Source organism: Dasypus novemcinctus, chromosome 26 (genome assembly GCF_030445035.2).
Source record: "Dasypus novemcinctus isolate mDasNov1 chromosome 26, mDasNov1.1.hap2, whole genome shotgun sequence".
Taxonomy (NCBI): domain Eukaryota; kingdom Metazoa; phylum Chordata; class Mammalia; order Cingulata; family Dasypodidae; genus Dasypus; species Dasypus novemcinctus.
In genome coordinates, this window is record NC_080698.1 from 47,127,554 (window position 1) to 47,146,602 (window position 19,049).

The 19,049-nt window shown below is 38.7% G+C and overlaps 1 protein-coding gene across 4 annotated transcripts in view; it reads right to left on the reverse strand.

The window, feature by feature from the left end:
- RAD18 (RAD18 E3 ubiquitin protein ligase) overlaps nt 1-18,100 on the reverse strand; it is a 157,801-nt gene extending 139,701 nt beyond the window's left edge. For 3 of the 4 annotated variants that reach the window (XM_004460993.4, XM_004460992.4, XM_004460994.5), the window contains exons 1-4: nt 17,968-18,100; nt 13,700-13,781; nt 1,704-1,765; nt 477-547 (exon numbers count right to left, since the gene is read on the reverse strand). In XM_004460993.4, coding sequence (XP_004461050.1) covers nt 477-547; nt 1,704-1,765; nt 13,700-13,781; nt 17,968-18,018 — 266 coding nt within the window. In that variant the 5' untranslated portion in view covers nt 18,019-18,100. Of the gene's footprint in view, nt 1-476; nt 548-1,703; nt 1,766-13,699; nt 13,782-17,967 lie in introns of those variants that run through there. The other variant, XM_012526145.4, reaches the window with a different exon arrangement.
- Between the last annotated feature and the right edge of the window lie 949 nt (nt 18,101-19,049).

The window sequence follows — 19,049 nt, forward strand, 5'->3', positions numbered from 1 at the left end:
ATATATATACATATGGACCAGCATTCACATATGTATACATATGTATATTACCCAGCTCTGCCTACTGAGAGGGCCTAGAAGCAATGACACCCCAATAGCAAAAAGCACATCCAAAACCCAGATCTTGGTTGCTAAATACCATTGTCCAATAAAAGGAATCAGGGTGCCTTGGACAAAAAGCTGATTCTATGGTTGAGGCAGAGAAAATACAAGATGAACTTGCACAACTTTGTAGCACCCAAATTTGCATTTAAGCTTATGAGTTTTTTAATAATGAGAGAATTTTGCTACATAATGGGAGAAAATCTTCTAGGTATTTGATTTCCCATTTGTGAATAATGACTGTTTATTGCTTCATTTCTTTTAACCGAAACCATGCAACCCTATATTCCCTAATCCAGGAATTCATAAAGTAAAGAGGTGATACATTTAAAAAGCAAAAGCAGTTAGGGGTTAGTCACAAAATTAAATCATACCGTGCAAAATGCAAGCCTTTTACCAGTTCATCTAATACACGGTTATTTTTCAGATCTGGCTCTGTGACCGTCTAGAAAAGAAAAATAATAGATGAGACAAGGTCAGAAACAATAATTCACTTGCCCTAATTTTTTTTTTGAAATATCATCCTGATATTCTCTATTTCCCTAAATCTTCCAGGAAAGCCTCCCAATAAAGTTCATTTACCTCGAAGTAATATGGAATTTTAAAACAGTGAATCAGTATCTCCAAAGCATCTGGTAAAATGATATATACACTGTACTAAAATAAAACCTATTATTGGCAAAAATCCTTCTTCAAAATGCCAGCACTCAGCTTTCCCCAAAATTTCTCCTGAGGAGAAGAGAGATGCTCTTATAAGTAATAATACTAGGAGAAGATACTAAGTATTTAAATGGAATTTAAAAATAAGACTGGTTTACAGGAATGCAAGAGAAAATTGATAAATCCAGGAGTTACTAAGCACAAATGGTATAAAGTTTATATCACCATCTCAACAAAAGGCAGTGTTGCATAATAGGAGCTTAAACTGGGAAGCTGAATCTGTACCATTTCCTCTGTAAGAAAATAGTTAACAAAGTGATTCAATAACTTCTTTACACCACGTACCTACCAGAGACCAAACTGGAACTCAAACCTTTTAATCCACTGTCTTTTTTACTAGACCTCACTATCTCCTTCTTTTTTTATACCGTTTACATTTAATTTCACTTTTTACCTACATGTCCACCTATTCCCACTACTTGGAATGCTTCAGAAACTACAGGATCAAAATTCCTTTGGTTTTCCCTGGAAGTATGACTTGAGAAAGAGGTCAGGGACCATTTAGGCTGTGTTCAGACAAATGGCCAAGAATCTTTGTCCTCTGCATAAATACATAACCAATAAACAATAACAATATCTGATTTTCTACCAAACATGAGAAACCAGAAAATATTAGGAAGCATTAAAGCATGCACCCTAAGACTTAAAATGTGCTACATCCTGATCTTAAAAGTAGTTTTTACTTCATTGAGGTCATTAGGAATCTTAATGAAAAATTAAAGCCCAGAGTTCCTTACATGCCTCATAGAGGTCCTTCCCAAAAATGTCTTTTACAAAGCTTAATTCAGTAAGTATGCATCCTCCCATGGGCTTTTATATATACATGAAGAGGAAATATTTACACCAAAATCGCTAAGTTAAAAAAAAAAAAAAGAACTCACCACACAACAAGTTGGACATTGAGTTTTATAGGACAGAAATTTTCTTATACAGAGAGAACAGTCTGTAAAAACACAAATGCAACGTAAGTTAATTAAGCAATAATATAGGAATTTCACTTCTGGTAAAATCTGACTTCTAGCACTATTTTTTTTTCAGTGATTCTTCTCAAAATCTGGCATTTTGAAAGAATATTTCCATCATCTAAAGTTATTATAATCTTAAACTTCTAGCACATCTACTATGTCCTCTTATGGAAATGTAATTAACTAGCATTTTTAGGAAAGGGAAACATAATAATCCTGAGTCCCTGGAATACCATAATTTCAGAAGCAATAGATATCATTCTCTGTATCCTCCATCTAGAAAATGCAGGAAACACATGCAAAAATTGTGCTGTGTACTTTATAAGCATGCCAGGTATCTCCATTGCCTAGCAACCTAAAATATAAATTTTGAAATAAAGATATATATACATGTTAAGAAATAATATATAGCCAGGTTATCAATTAGGGATCTTTACATCCTAACCCTGTAAGAAAAAAAAAAAATTATGTCCATCATTCCACATTTAATAAGCACTTTTGCTGCAGCCCTCAAGGAAAGAACAGTATATGAGGGAAGGTTCTTGACCTCAAGGAGCTAACAAAATAGAAAGGGGATAAATAAAAATAGGCAAGTACAGTACAATTCTGTGTATTAGGTACCAATGGGTTAGTCAGGAAACTTGCATAAACTAAATTCTCTACATCCAAGGTAGTACAAAATGCTCTCCTAGTAGATGAACATATGTTGAGTAACAAAACAGATCTCAATAAAATTTAAAAGATTGAAATTATACAAAGCACTTTCTCTGATCATAATGGAATAAAGCTGGAAATCAACAAAAGGGGAAAATACACAAATATATGGAGATTAAATAACACTATTAAATCATCAGTAGGTCAAGGAAGAAATTGCAAGAGAAATTAATAAATACTGAGAACACAATATATCAGAACCTATGAGACACAGCAAAAGCAATGCTGAGAGGGAAATTTATAGCCCTCAATGCTTACATCAAAAAAGAAGAGGGACGTGGCTGTAGCTCTGTGGTTGAGTACCTGCTTCCCATACACGAGGTTCAAGGGTCAATCCCAGTACCTCCTAAAAAACTAAAAATCAAAAAAAGAAGAAAGAGCTAAAATCAACAACCTTATTATACAGCTGGAGGAACCAGAAAAAGAACAGAAATCTATGCCTAAAGCAAGTAGAAGGAATGAAATAACAAAGATCAGAGCAGAAATTAGAGAAATTGAGAACAAAATAAAATACAGAGAGAATTAACAAAACCAAAAGTTGATTCTTCAAGAAGATCAACAAAATTGACAAACCCAGGAAGCAGATTTGGCTCACTGATAAGAGCGTCCACCTACCATATGGGAGGTCCAGGGTTTAAACCCAGGGCCTCCTGACCCGTGTGTGAGCTGGCCTATGTGCAGTGATAGGGGAGCCCCACGCGCAAGGAATGCACCCTGTAAGGAGAGCCACCCCAGGTGAAAATAGTGCACACTGCCCAGGAGTGGCACCACACACACACAGAGCTGACACAGCAAGATGAAGCAACAAAAAGGAGATTCAGTTTCCCAGTACCGTTGACAAGAATACAAGTGGACACAGAAGAACACACAGCAAATGGACACAGAGAACAGACACTGGAGGGGTGGGGGAAGGGGAGGGAAGTAAATAAAAAATAAATTTAAAAAAAAATTTGACAAACCCTTAGCTAGACTGACAAAGAAAAAAAGTGAGAAGATAAAAATAAAATCAGAAATGAAAATGGGGACATGCCACAAAAATAAAAGAGATCATAAGAGGATACTATGAACAACTGCACACCAACAAATTAGACAATGCAGATGAAATGGAAAAATTCCTAGGAACATACAAACAACCTACCATGACTAGAAAAAAGAGAAGACCTCAACAAACCAATCACAAGTAAAGAGACTGAAACAATCAAACAAGTCCCCAAAATGAAAAGCCCAGGACTAGATACCTTCAGAGATGAATTCTCCTAAGCTTTCAAAGATTTAATACCAATCTTCCTCAAACTCTTTCCAAAAATTGAACAGGAAGGAATGCTACCAAACTCAAACTATGAATCCAATATCACCCTAATACCACAGCCAGAAAAATGCTATACTTAGCTACAGTGGTAAAAACAACATGGTACTGGCATAAAGATGAGCCTCCCTAGACCTGAGGGATTACTACCAATCACTAACTGGTAATGCAACTACAAAGAGACTTTGAATAAAAGGGTCAACTCAGACCAGCAGAATATCTCAGCCTACATGTTGGATCAAGTGTTAAAAACTGCTTTTTGACCTTGAATAAAAGGGGGAAATGGCAAAGACAAATGAGTTTATATGGCTGTCTTCCAAAAAGAGTCAGGAGGTTATCAGAGGGGTCACGCTTACGCACACCTCAGCAGGACCCCAGAAAGAGCCAAAGTAGATACAATTCTAAGTGCTGGTTCTCCTGAAGGCTACAGAGGGTATATCGTCATGGCAGATGGATTTGGAGTTCTGAGCCATGTCAGAGGGCCCTACTTTGGAATTTTTGCTCCTGAGTGTGATGGAGCTGGACTCAGATGTGACCTTCTTACACATGCCTCTTCTGTCACTTCTGCTGAACCTGTGGTTGGTGCTAGGGATGGTGCATACCCAGGGGACTTGAATCTCAGGACTGCCCATGTGCCAGCTGGGCCCTGAGCCTCAGCAGAGTTGCAATTCCTACTCTCCAGTTCATTGGATTTACCCAGATCAACTAACAGAGAGGTAAGGATGATCAACAACCATACCAGGGAATCAAGAGTGCCAACAACTGCAAGCAGAGGAATTGCATCCATCATCCATGTGGAATCTAAGCCCCCTCTTGATCTAGAAGTAGAGTGGACATCACCATCCCAAGGTCCACAGAATGGAGATATAAAATATGGATTAGAGTGGATGTATTGATATTCTACTATAAAACTATTGTGACTAGTAATAGAAGAAATTGTAGCATTGAGGTGGAGAAAGTGGCCATAGTAGTTGCTGAGGGCAGGGAGAGGGAAGAAAAGATGTGATGTGGGGGCATTTTGGGGACCCTGAGTTGTCCTAAATGATACTGCAGGGTCAGATGCTGGACTTTATATATCCTGCCATAACCCACAGAATGTACTGGAGGAGAGTATGAACTACAGGGTAAACTATTATCCATGTGGAGCAGCAGTGCTCCAAAATGAGTTCACTGAGTGCGATGAGAGTGCCACAATGATGGAGGTGGTTGTTGGTATGGGAGGAGTCAGGTGGGAGTATGGGGGATATACAGGAACTTCTTATATTTTTTAATGCAACTTTTTTTTGGTGATGTATATATCTTCAAAAAAATACAATTTACAAAAATGATGGGGTGGGGGAGTGCGGAGTGGGGTATATGGGAACCTCTTATGTTTTTTATGTTTTTTCATGTTTTTTAATGTAATGTTCTTTGTGATCTATTAACTTGAATTTTAAAAGTGTAAAAAAAAAAATTTTTAAAGACATAGACCAATGGAACCAAACTGATGGTTTAGAAACAGACCCTCATATCAATGGTGAAGTGATTTTTAGCAAGGCTGTCAAACCCACTCAGTAGGGGTAGAGAAGTCTATTTGACAATTGGTGCTGGGAAAACTGGATAGCCATATCTAAAAGAAAAAAAGAGGACTCCTATCTCATACCTTATACAAAAAAAATAATTCAACATGGATCAAAGACCTAAATATAAAAGCTAGAACCATAAAACTCGTAGAATAAAATGTAGGGAAACATCTTCAAGACCTGGTGGAAGGTGGTGGTTTCTTAAACTTTACACTGAGAGTATGAACAATGAAAGAAAACATGAAGAAATGGGATCTTCATCGCAAAGTTCAACACTTTCGTGATTCAAAGGACTTAAACAAGAAGTTGAACAGGCAGTCCACTCAATGGGAAGAAATATTTGGACACCACATATCTGATAAAGGTTGGATTTCCATTCTATATAAAGAGATCATACAATTCAACAATAAAAGAGCAAGCAATCCAATTAAAATATTGGCAAAAGACTTAATGCAAATCAAAACTACAATGAGATAGCATCTCACACCACATAGAACAGCCATTACTAAAAAAATGACATAACTCGCTCAAAATATAACTGAGCCCAAGTTTCTTATTTTAGACATGAGAAAACTGAGGCCCATTGAGAATGTATCCAGGTTAAATCACAGAACTAGTTTAACAGCATATTCAGAATGAGGAAGCACTCTCTTGACTAGCAACACTGCTCTCTTGATACTATAAGAAGTCTCCTGAGATGTCCTAAAAATCTGTAATTCCCAAACCTGGCTCTTCTTCTAGCTTACCAGGAGAGAGTGCTTAAACAATTGTTTCTCTAAAAAACAGTACCAGTTGTTACTATAGGTTGAACCATATAAAACTGCCATTTTTGCTAAGTAAAAAAAGGTCAAATATTGACAATCTCATATAGTTCCTCAACCTAACACTGTGCACTTACTACTGTTTTGCACTAAGCATTTTGCATTGTACTAATTCTTTGATCCTTACAGCTACTCTGAGGTTGATACTAGCCCCTTAGTAAGTGGGGAACCAAAGCACAGAGGTTAACCAATTTGCCCAAGATGAGCAAGCTAATAGTTGATAAAAGCAAAATTCATACCCAGGCACCAATATTCTTATGAAATTAATTCTTTAATTAAGTACTTGAAATATTTGTAATATGAAAAATGGCACCAAGGTAAGGAGGGGCCAATGGTGAGAGGCGAGGGCAGGGCCAATAATGAAAGCAGCACCAAATTTGAAAAGCATGCTAGGAGTGAAAGTGGTGTTGAGCCCACCCAGACCACTGGAATGTAAGGAACACAGGAGCAGCAACTGAGATCGGAACTTCGAAAGTTACACCTCTTGGGTAGGCTGTAAGCCCTGAAGTACCCAATCAGTGGGGAACAAGGGAGGGAACTGCATGTTAGGTTTAGATTATAAATATCACTGTTTCTTGTTGTTTGGTGCACCAGCCATTTTATCCAGGTCATGCACCCATTCTTGCAAGATTGTTGATAAAATTCTTTATTCCTCCACAATTGGGTGAGCTTTTGTTCTCTTATAGATACAGCTTTCTTTCTAATACCAGGTCTACTCAATCCTGGACGACAGCAAAGCATGATAGATCTGGCACCTCCAAGCACCAGCACAGATGGCCTGCCCACTCAAAGGGCAGAGGCAGACCCACCCTTTCCATATACAGGAGTGGGCCCACTCTCTTGGTCCAAAGAGATCTTTTCGTCCAAACCTTTGCTTGCATGGATCATTCTTCCTTCAGGGCTTCCCTTCTCTGTCCCTTTCAGCCCAGGCTGGTGGTGCTTCTGCTCATAAAAATTTTGCAAAACTCTGTATGCTTTGCAAGCAGTTCAAGCAGACCCAAACCATCACACAGTAGAACTTTCCACAGATCTTTCTAAGATAACTTCCACTGAAAAGGCTGATTGGATCCATGTTTAGTCACATGATCTTTAGCAAAAGTGAGTTCAATTAAACCCTCATATGGAGTCCTGTCCTCTGGGAACTCACTTCCTGAAAGCTCAGTTGGTCCATGAAAGAGTCACTTCTGACCCTGTTCTCAGACAATGTAAATGAATGGGCTCACAGTTTTGAGGCTAGAAGTCCAAAATCAAGGTGATAGCAAGGTGATACTCTCTCCCAAGAGATGGTGGCATTATGGGGCTCCCTTCAAGCGATACTTGGTCCTTGGCTTTTCTGTTACTTGGCAATGCACACGGTGTCTTCTCCTTTCTCTTCCAGTCTGTTGACCTCCAGCTGCTGGTTGCTCCCTGTGTCTTCTCTCTCTGTGGCCTTCTCTACAAGGCCTTCAGAAACAGGATTAAGACCTATCCTAATTCAATTGGGCCACTGTTTAAATGAAGTAACCCATCAAAAGGTTCTATTTACCATGGATTCACATCCACAGGAATGGATTAAGAACAAGAACATGTTTTTGTGTGGTATATAACCCTTTTCAAGTATGAAAAGGGCTGGTACACGGAAAAACTACAAAACTTTACTAAAAGTAATCAAAGAAGGCTAAACAAATGGAAGGACAGTTCAAGTTCATGGAATGAGAGACTAAACATTAAGATATCAATTCTATCCAAAATGATTTACAAATGCAAGCAATCCCAATTAAATTTCCAACAGCCTTCTTTGCAAAAGGCAAAAGCCAATCATCAAATTTATATGAAACAATAAGGGGCCCCAAATAGCCAAAACCATCTTTTTTTTTTTAAGGCCAGTAAAAAGAATTTACTTGGGAAATGGAGAAAAGAACAGAGCTGCTAAGAAATGGAAGAGAAAGACAGAAACACACACCAAGATTTGGTGCAGGCTTCTCTAGGCAGAAAGAGCAAGCTCTGCCCCAAAATCATTGTGAAAAAAAATGAAGTTGGACAAACCCCACTATCTGATTTTAATACTTATTACAAAGCCACAGTAATCAAAATAGCATGGTACTGGCACAGGACAGAGAGATAGACCAATGGAAGTGAATTAAGAGCTCAGAAATCAACCCTCAAATCTATGGCCAACTGATTTTTGACAAGGATGCCAAGTTCACTCAATGGGGAAAGAATAGTCTCTTAATCAATGGTGCTAGGAAAACTGGATATCCATATGTAAAAAATTAAAGTTGACTCCTACTCATACCAAACACAAAAATCAACTCAACATAGATGAAAGACCTAAATTCAAGAATAAAAATTATAAAACTCCTACAAGAAAACACAGTGAAGCATCTTTAGGACCTTGCAACAGGCAACAGATTCTTAAACTTGTTACACCAAAAAAAGCAGAAGCACAAAATAATAATAAATTGGACTTCACAAAAATGTAAAAACTTTTGTGCATCAAAGGACTTCCTCATGAGGGTAAAAAGACAACTTATAGAAAAGGACAAAATTTCTGAAATGATATATCCAATAAGTGTTTAGTTTATAGAATACAGGAAAAAAAAGTTCTATAATTCATCAGCAAAAAGACAAACAACCCAATCAAAAGTTTTTATAGTGGTCAAAAGACTTAAAAAGACATTTCTCCAATGAAGATATACAAATGACCAAAAAGCACAAATGGCTCAACGGGTAGAGCATCCACCTACCACATGGGAGGTGCAGGGTTCAAACCCTGGGCCTCTTGACCCATGTGGAGCTGGCCCACACGCAGTGCTGATGCACGCAAGGAGTGCCGTGCCACACAGTGGTGTCCCTCGTGTAGAGGAGCCCCACGTGCAAGGAGTGCACCCCGTAAGGAGAGCCGCCCAGCACGAGAAAAGTGCAGCCTGCCCAGGAGTGGTGTCGCACACGTGGAGAGCTGATGCAGCAAGATGACACAACAAAAAGAGATACAGATTCCTGGTGCCACTGACAAGAATATAAGCGGACTCAGAAGAACACACAGCAAATGGACACAGAAAGCAGACAACAGGGGTGGGGGGCATAAATAAATAAATAAACCTTTTAAAAAAAAAGTCACTCCCCAAAGGATCAGCAGAACAAAAACTTATTCTCCCATGGGCAGAGAAGGGGAAAGAAATAAAATAAAAATAAATAAATTAAAAAAAAAAAAAAAAAAAGCACATGAAAAAATGCTCAACATTATTAGCCATCAGGGAACACAAATCAAAACCACAACAAGATTCTCCTGCTTGCAATTGTAGACTCTCTCAGTACCTTGGTGTGGTGGATGACCATCCTCAATGCCTTGTTAGCTGACCTGGGTAAGTCCAATGAACTGGAGAGTAGAAGTTGCAACTCTCCTGAGGCAGCCCAGCTGCCACACGGAGAGTCCACAGATTCAAGTCTCCTGGGCATACACCAACTCCAGCGCCAACCACAGAGTTCAGTAAAAGTGACGGAGAATCCCATCCATCAGTCATGTGGGATTCTAAGCCATCTCTCAATTTAGAGGTAGAGTGGGCATCGTGGGTCCTCAGGATGGAGAAATAAAATATGGACTAGAGTGGACTTACTGGTGTTCTACTATAAAATTATTGTGACTCCAGCAATGGAAGAAATTATATCATTGATATGGAGACAGTGGCCATGGGAGCTGCTGAGAGCAGGGAGAGTGAAAAAGAGGTGTGATATGGGGGCATTTTCAGGACTTGGAGTTGTCCTGAATGACAGATGCAGAACATTCTATATCCTGCCATAACCCACTGAATGGACTGGGAGAGAGTATAAACTATAATGTAAACTATAATCCATGCTGTGTAACAGTGCTCCAAAATGTATACAACAAATGCAATGAATGTACCACACTAATGAAAGAAGCTGTTGATGTATGAAGAATGAGGGATGTGTGAGTAGGGTATATGGGAACTTCTTATATATATATATTTTTTAAAGATTTATTTTTATTTATTTAATTCCCCTCCCCTCCCCCGGTTGTCTGTTTTCTGTGTCTTTTTGCTGCATCTTGTTTCTTTGTCCACTTCTGTTGTCGTCAGCAGCACGGGAAGTGTGGGCGGCGCCATTCCTCGGCAGGCTGCTCCCTCCTTCGCGCTGGGCGGCTCTCCTTACGGGTGCACTCCTTGCGCGTGGGGCTCCCCTACGTGGGGGACACCCCTGTGTGGCACGGCACTCCTTGCGCGCATCAGCACTGCGCATGGGCCAGCTCCACACGGGTCAAGGAGGCCCGGGGCTTGAACCGCGGGCCTCCCATGTGGTAGACGGATGCCCTAACCACTGGGCCAAAGTCCGTTTCCCCTTATATTTTTTAATGTAAAGTAAATTTTTTAAAATGTAAAAATAAATTAATTAATTAAAAGCATTCTTAAAAAGTTAAAAAAAAAACACAATGATAGACCATATTACATCCACTAGAATGGTTACTATTAAACAAACAAAAAATAACAAGTGTTGGAGAGCATGTGAAGAAATAAAAACACTCATTCATTTCTGGTGGCAGTGTAAAATGGTGCAACTGCTATGGAAGACAGTTTGGCTGTTCCTCCGAAAGTTAAGGATAGAATTACCATATGGCCTGGCAATCCCATTTCTAAACACCCAAAAGATCTGAAAGTAGGGACTTGAACAGATATTTTCACAGCAATGTTTATAGTGGCATTATTCACAATTGCCAAAAGATGTATGCAATTCAAGTAGCCATCAAGAGATGAATGGATAAACAAAATCTGGTAAACACACACACACACACACACACACACACACACAGGACTACTATTCAGCCATGAAAAGGAGTGGAGATCTGAAAAAAAGAGAGACAACATGGATGAGCCCAGGTGAGTGAAATAAGCTACACACAAAAGTACAAATATTGTATGCTCGCGCTAACATGAAATAAAAATAAGGAAATTCATAGAATCAGAAACTAGAATACAGATTATCAGGGCTGGGGTGGATGTAGGGAATGTGGAGTTAAGGCTTAATTGATACAGAGTTTCTGTTTGGGATGATAGAAAGTTTTGGTAATGGATGGTGGTGATGGTAGCACAACTTTGCAAATGTAATTAACACCACTAAATTATATATTTAAATATAGCTAAAAGGGGAAATTTTAGATTGTCTATGTTACTAGAATAAAAAATGTTTCAAAAACCACAGGTCTGTACAACACAAACAGTAAACCCTAATGTAAACTATGGACTAGGTTAGTAGTTTAACTATAACAACGTTTTATCGATTGTAACAAAGTTATTACACTAAAGCAAAGTGTTAATAACAGGGAAAACTGAGTGTAAGGGGGTTATACAGCAACACTTATTTTCTGTAAACCTACAATTGCTCTAATAATAAATAAAAAAATAAAAACTGTAATTAACCATATTACAAAATAAAGGAGAAAATATATGAGAATGTCCACAGATGCAGAAAAAGAACATTTCAAAATTTAAACATATATATTTTTTAAAAAAAGAAAAAAACAACCCTCAGCTAACTAGGACTAGAAAAGAACTACCTCAAACTGACAGTTTTTAATGGTGAAAGACTGAATGTTTTCCCTATACAATTGGGAATAAGGAAAGGATCCCCACTCATTACCATTTCTATTCAACATTGTACTGGTGGTGCTAGTCTGTATAAAAACAAGAGAACGAAAGAAAAGACATGCAGATTGAAGAGGAAGAAAAACTGCTTTTATATTTTATTATGCATATTTTATTATAATTGCATATGTAAAAAAAAATTCCTAAGTAATCAACAATAAAAGATACTGGAAACTAAAATGTGAATTTAATAAGGTCATAGGATGTAAGGTCAATATAAAAAAATTGTATTTCTGTGTGCAAGGCTATGCACTGTAAACTTAAAAACATTACTGATAAAAAATCAAGAAAACCTAAATTGGAGAATTTATATGATATACCACTTTCATAGGATGGAAGACACAATATTATTAAGGTATCAATTCTCCCCAAATAGATTATATATTCAGTGCAATTTCAATACAGATTTTTTGGGCAGAAATTGACAAGCTGATGTTAAAAGTTATATGGCAATGTATATAAAATACAAAGATCCAAAAATAACAAACATAATTTTTATAAATATAAACAAAAATTGGAGGAAAGACAATGCCTGACTTACTATAAAGGTACAGTAATTTAGACAGTGCATTACTGATACAAGGATAAACATATAGATAACAGAAAAAGTCTGGAAATAAACCCATACCTGTTGCCTAGGCCAGGGGTGGACTGATACTGACTGAGATGGGGCATAAGACAATTTTTTCAGGTGACAGGAAAGTTCAATATCTTAATTATAGTGGTTATATGGTATAAACATTTACAAAATTCATTGAAATGTACACTTAAAATGGATGTGCTTTACTCTATGTAAGTTATACTGATATAAAGTTGATTTTAAAACATATTTAGAAACAATTCCCAAAACTTATCTTTACTTTTAATATGAATCTGTTCTTGAAGAAAATTAATATTTAGTAAGGACCTATAATGTGCCAACCAGTGAGTTCTGCATTTAATTCTCTCAATCATCTCCTAAGGTAGGAATTATTCTCCAGACTTTTACATTTAAAGAAATGTTGAGCAATTGACAAAATCATCAGCACAGTAAGTATGAGAGTCAAGAGTCAACTCTAAGTATATCACTAAAGTCCATGTTGCTACCACCACCATCCTCTGATTAGGTCCTTCCTACGGAAACTTTTCACCAAAACTACTATCCTCTAAAAACAGCTTTTTAAGCCTGACTTGATTTTTCTTTTTCCACTTTTCAAGATAAATCAACTTGAAAATAGAGGACAAGAAAGCTCATTAACCTAGATAATCCATAACTGGATAGCCAGCTCCTGAACAATGACAGGCTGCCCTCTATGCACAAAACACCTCAAGCTATAGTAGGAAAAATATTTATAGACCAGGCTCATGAAGAGAAGTACAAGCAAATTCCAATATGTGATTCTTTGCATTATCACACAGCAAGATAAGTGATAAAACTATCTTCGGCGGATAATACTCTTCGGGATAATACTCTTCGGTGGTAAAATTCTCCTACTGGGGAAATATTCTTTTTGTTAAAGAAATTTTTAAACTCTGCAACTCTACACCAAGGACTGCTTGGTTGAACTACCTATTATCCTGTTAAAAACAAAAGTTCTGAAACATAATATCTAAAAGATGTTGGTAAATAAAGATCATGTATCATGACCAAAATCTTCATTGCTTTAAATGATATAAAAGGCATAAAAATATCCAAGAGGGAGATGGTAGAAAAGATAGCAGCCTTGTGAAAATTTCAGTATTCAATAGGGAAGTAGTACAAAAGATAGGAGCTTTGTGAAAACTTGAAGATAAGAGCTAAACATCAGAAATATATCTGTATTTATCTTTGGTGTTAACACTACCTTATGTAAATTCACACTTTTACTAACTCACAGACACAATTTATACTTACAGTTATGTGAACACTGAGGAATCATCATTGCAATGTTGAAATATTCAAAGCAAATTCCACATCGTAGCAAATCATCTATTGTCTGAAAGGTAAAAACACACATATATATATATTAGAAATATGCCAAGACTGGAATATCAGTATGGTAGACTAAATTATATACTCAAGAAAAAACATGTTCTTAATCTTTATCTTCCTCCTGTGGGTGTGACCTATTGTAAATAAAACCTTTCGACGATGTTATTTTTAGTTAAGATGCAGCCTGAATGGGTCTGAATCCTAATATTGGAAGCATTATAAAGAGAATCCTGGAGACAAGGGAAGCAGGAAATCAGTGGGAATCTGGAAGAGAAAGAAGAGGATACTGCCACGTGATGAGAAGCAGAATGCAAGCAAGGAACTCAAGGACCACCAGCCAGCCACAACACTAGGTACTGACCCCAGGAGGAAGGATGCCTTCTAGCCTCTGAAACTGTGAGCTAATGAAATTTTACACTGTTCCTGCTCCACCTCCCCACATGCTTCCAGCTCTTAGCCCAGGCCTCCTCTTCTGCCCCATCCCCTGGGCCACAGCCACTCCTGGGGAGTCAGGTTCTAGGAGTCACAGTCAGTCACTGCTGGGGGTAAGATTCCTGTAGCCACAGTCATCACACAGCTTAGGACCAAGCAAAAGAATATTAAAGCAAAACATTAGAAATTATCTAGTTAAAACCCTTACTTCCAAAATGAGGACACCTATATCAGAGCAGGAATATAACACTGGGCAAAAGTCAAGCCAGGACTGAAATTCATGTCTTCCTATCCACAAATCAGTGCTTTCTGCAGAGTACTATCAAATGAGGAAGCCCTGGAAATAGCTGGGAACAGTGACAGTAGAGGGAGGTGAAGAAGAGGACAATCTGGAAAGTCAGATAGATTGTCAGAAAGTCAATCTTGAATGCAATCCAGACAGGAAAGGATCTATTCTAGCAACATAAAAGCTAATTATAGGGAAACGGATGTAGCTCATTGCTTGAGTGCCTGCTTCCCATGTATGAGGTCCCAGGTTCAATCCCTGGTTCTCCTATTATAAAAACAAAAACAGCAATGAAATGTGCCACAATGATGAAAGAGGTTGTTGATGTGGGAGGAGTGGGGTGAGGGGGGTGGGGGCTATATGGGGACCCGATTTTTCTAATGTAACACTAAAAAAAATAAAGACAAAAAATTTAAACAAACAAACAAATGAAACAACTCTCAATGGAGAAAAGATGTAGCTCAGTGGTTGAGCACCTGCTTCCCAAGTGTGAGGTCCTGGGTTCAATCCCTGGTACCTCCTTTAAAAAAAAATCTAACTATAATAAAACAAAATATCATTCCATGCAAAAGAATACTGAGCTTTTTTTTTAATGGGAGGGGGAAGACGCTCTCCTATGTATTTACATGAAAAGATCACCAAAACATTATTAAATGAAAAAAGTAAGCAAGGTATAGACATTACATCTGGTACTGCTACCTTTTGTTTAAAAAGGAGGAAGTGGGACAAGAATGTATTGTTTTTATCTTGTGTGTGTGTGTATATATATGAAGAAATTGTTTTAAAAATACATATGAAAGTAATAATAACTGTGGGGTGCAGGGAACTGGACATGAAAGACATTTTGCATGTATTTTTTGAATCATGTGAGTGTACTACTTAAAATTTTTTAAACATAAACAAAAGCACCCTGATCCTTATAGCCTATATGATGAAATATTATGTAACCACTAAAATAACATGCTTTCAAAGAATAATTAATGCCATAGGAAAATGTTCGCAGTTAATGGAAACAAAAAAAAGAGTAAAAAAAATTGACCACAAAATAATATTATTGTTGTTTAATCTCTATATATGAAGTTCATTGCATGAGTATCCCAGTATCACAGATGAACTAATAAGTGGATGGATAAAGCCCAAGGAATTGACTCCCAGGTCATCCCAAATTTTACATGCAAATACGCACCAGTGTGTGCATAAGCACACATAAGAAAAACTGAAGAAAATAAGACAAAGTATTTAACAGTGATTATCTGCAGATGGTGGGATTATGGGTGATTTTCATTTTGTCCTTCATCTTTCTCTGAATTTTAAATTTTTTCTACTATGTACATATACTCATTTATAATCTGTCAATAGCAGTAAACTTTTGTTACAATAAAACCAGGGAAATAAACACTAAAATGCCAAAAAATCTTCAATTGTTCTGCATGGCAAGCTACCACAGACACAAAAAAGCATGTTATATTCAAGAGCAATTAAGAGCAGAGGCAGAACCAGGAGCCAGAGTTCAGCATCTGGTCCATTAATCTTTATTCTACATAATCATCCTCTTCTAGAGGAAGACTGGTTCTGACAGAACCACTGAGCAAGATGTGCAGAAGGTGACAACACATGCATGGGCTATATTTTTTGTACAAATTTCCACCATGCCACTTCATGACAGGAATATGCAATATGCACATTGCATGTGCTACAGCCAAAAAAAAAAAAAAAGCCTGAATAGAGAATGGTCAATGGATTCCCCTAGGATTTCTTTAGCTTACCTTACAGAGAGAAAAACAGCAAGTAGGGAACAGGTGTAAAAGATTGAATAATTAAAGCAAAGGTTCTTAAGTTTTGAGGGACACAGTTTTCTTGGAAAATTGGTTGAAAACTATGGACTCTCTCCTCAGGTACAGAGTCTTGTCATGGATCCCAGGTTAGGAACCATGGATTTAGAGGCAGATTTCTATTCAATATAAGAAAGAACTTCAAACAGACAGTGTTGCCTCTGGGAGCAGGTAGTTCTTTGTGCTTGGAGTAGTTCAAGAAAAACTAGAGGAGAAATTGGCAGGACATTATAAAAGTGATGAAAATACTGGAGAGGACTGGCTTTCCAACCTGAAGATCCCATGATTTTAATGTGAGCTAAACTTGGGCTCAGTGAGCCCCACCACAGAGCACTTTCTGTTGATGAACCCTGCATTCAGTGCTGTGAGAAGCCAGAGAGGACATGGAACCTGCTTCTAAAGAACAGTGTGCGGTTGTGGGAACACATAAAATATGCTTAAATCTACAAAGCAGGTAGATTTACAGGTTACAGAAAACTCACTTTTCTTCTCTAATTCAATCTTCATGACAACAAATAAAAGGGGAAAGAAGGAAAGACAACACATGTCAAGTGGTATTAATAAAAATAATAATTGAGATACATTAATTGAATGCTTACTACACACCAGGCACCTCAGAGTAGCCAAGAAATAACTGTTGAGCATCCACCATGTGCCAGGCACTGTTTTCAATCAGCTAATAACAGGGAGATCCAGATTTAACCAGACAATTGAAACTCAAAATCTATGCTCTTCTCCACTGGATCTTGGTACTAAGGACACTACAACTTCAAAACAATTTTTCTGGCTCCCTCCATATCTCAGCTTTTCACCATCTGGAAAGCAAGGATACCTCAAGTCCCCAGGCATTGCAAATGACACTGATGACAGCAGGAAGATCAAGGTCCTCATGCTTACTTTAGCCTTTCCTAAGACCTTTCACTTGATTCTCAAAGTCAGCCTTACCAGTGGATGGGGCAAATGAGGAAATTAAGGAACAGGAACAACAACAACAGCAACAAAAAGTCTTTCCCGGAGTCACAAACGGAAATAACCACAGAGCACACACAAAAGCAAGCAACCAATTAAATAAAACGGTTTATTAAAGGCTAGTGCTGAGCCTGAATCCTGATCGTTTTGTCTGAAAAGAGAGATGAACAGTGTCTACTGAGAAGTCAGAACATGTTGGGACAAACCAGCACTAAGTCTCTCGACGATAATTAGACGAAATCAAAGAGAGTGCAAAGGAGACGACCTGCTTCGCAGTGACTAAACGAATGTTATTTGGCATAGCGTCCACTCAAAACTGTGCCCGGGGTCATTCTGGGAAATTCTCATCTAATGCATTGCGAGCGCTTATATAATGCTTGGCAAACAGTAAGCCCTGGAAGTCTCAGCTGTCCTTGTCACTGTCACTGTGTAGCTATTAGTTACTGTTGCGGAGGAACCGCAGCATACCCCGTTCCACACGGCAGCCAACCTCAGTCCACCAGGAGGAGCCGAAGCCTTTCCCGGCCACTTCTCAGGGGAAGAAACAGACCCAGGGGCACGCGGGCGGCAAGAGCGGGCACCAGGCCCGGCTGCCCGCCTCCTCCTTTCCCCTGTCGGCGGACCGGCCTCCTGCAGACTCCCGAGCGCTTCCTCCTCTCCCAGACACTCACCTTCATTACCGCCAGGCCCGGAGGCCACCCGGGCTCGGCCAGGGAGTCCATAGTGGCTCCAGCGGAGACTGGGGTCCGCCACCCACCGGCTTCCGCGGCTCCACTGCCGCTCGAAATTCCCCGCGCTACTACGCGTACGTCATCAGTGCACGACACGCCTGGGGCGTGCGCGGAGCCTGCCGGGAGTTGTAGTACTTGCGCCGAGCGCAGGCAGAGGGGCTCGCACTGTGCGGGCGCCCGGCTTCCTCTTCGCCCTTGTGACAGAAACAAGTGAATGGTTGAAAGCTCAGAGCCCGTTTTGTGCGAGATCCTTGATAAATAAGTGCCTGCTGAACGTTTGGAAAAGGCATCCAGCAATCATAATAAGCTAAATCCAAGCCTGGCCAAATCTTTCAGGGTCCAATCTCACCCGTCCTCCTTCTGGTCTGTGATAGCTATGAGAACCTGTCTCTGCTCTGACTAGGGGTTTTCATATCCATTATTTCTTTTCACTGCTGTCACAACACTGGGAGATAGGTATTGTCACTGTCAGTTTACACAAGTCGTAGTTATGGTCCAAAAGAGTAAATGGAGTCTCCTTAAATCACACAGTGGCATGACTAGACTCCAAATCTGGCCTCTTTCTTTAAATAAAATTAAAATTTTAAAAGTTATTCTTTCTCTTCAGAGATAATCACACTTAACTTTAGCATATAGCCCTCCAGAGATTTCCCATGCAGAAAAAAAAACAGAAACATTTCCCCCCCACAAATAGTAGATTAAAACCTAGCTCTGTCAATTTGGTGTTTTTGTTTCTTTATTTAGCCATACATCTTGCAACCTCTCTGTATTAGTACATTATAGAGTCACCTCATTTTTTTTAATAGCTGCATAGTCCATAATATCGATGTACCACAATTTACCTATCTACTCCCACATTGAGGGACCTTGAGATTGTTTCCAGTTTTTCACTATTACAGAGAGCTGCAATGAACACATTCCGCTACATATTTCTGGCATACTTGAGCAAGGCTAACAGGGGGTGACGTTCTATAAATGAACTACTGGATCAATTGTTTCCTTTTAAAACTATGATAGCTACC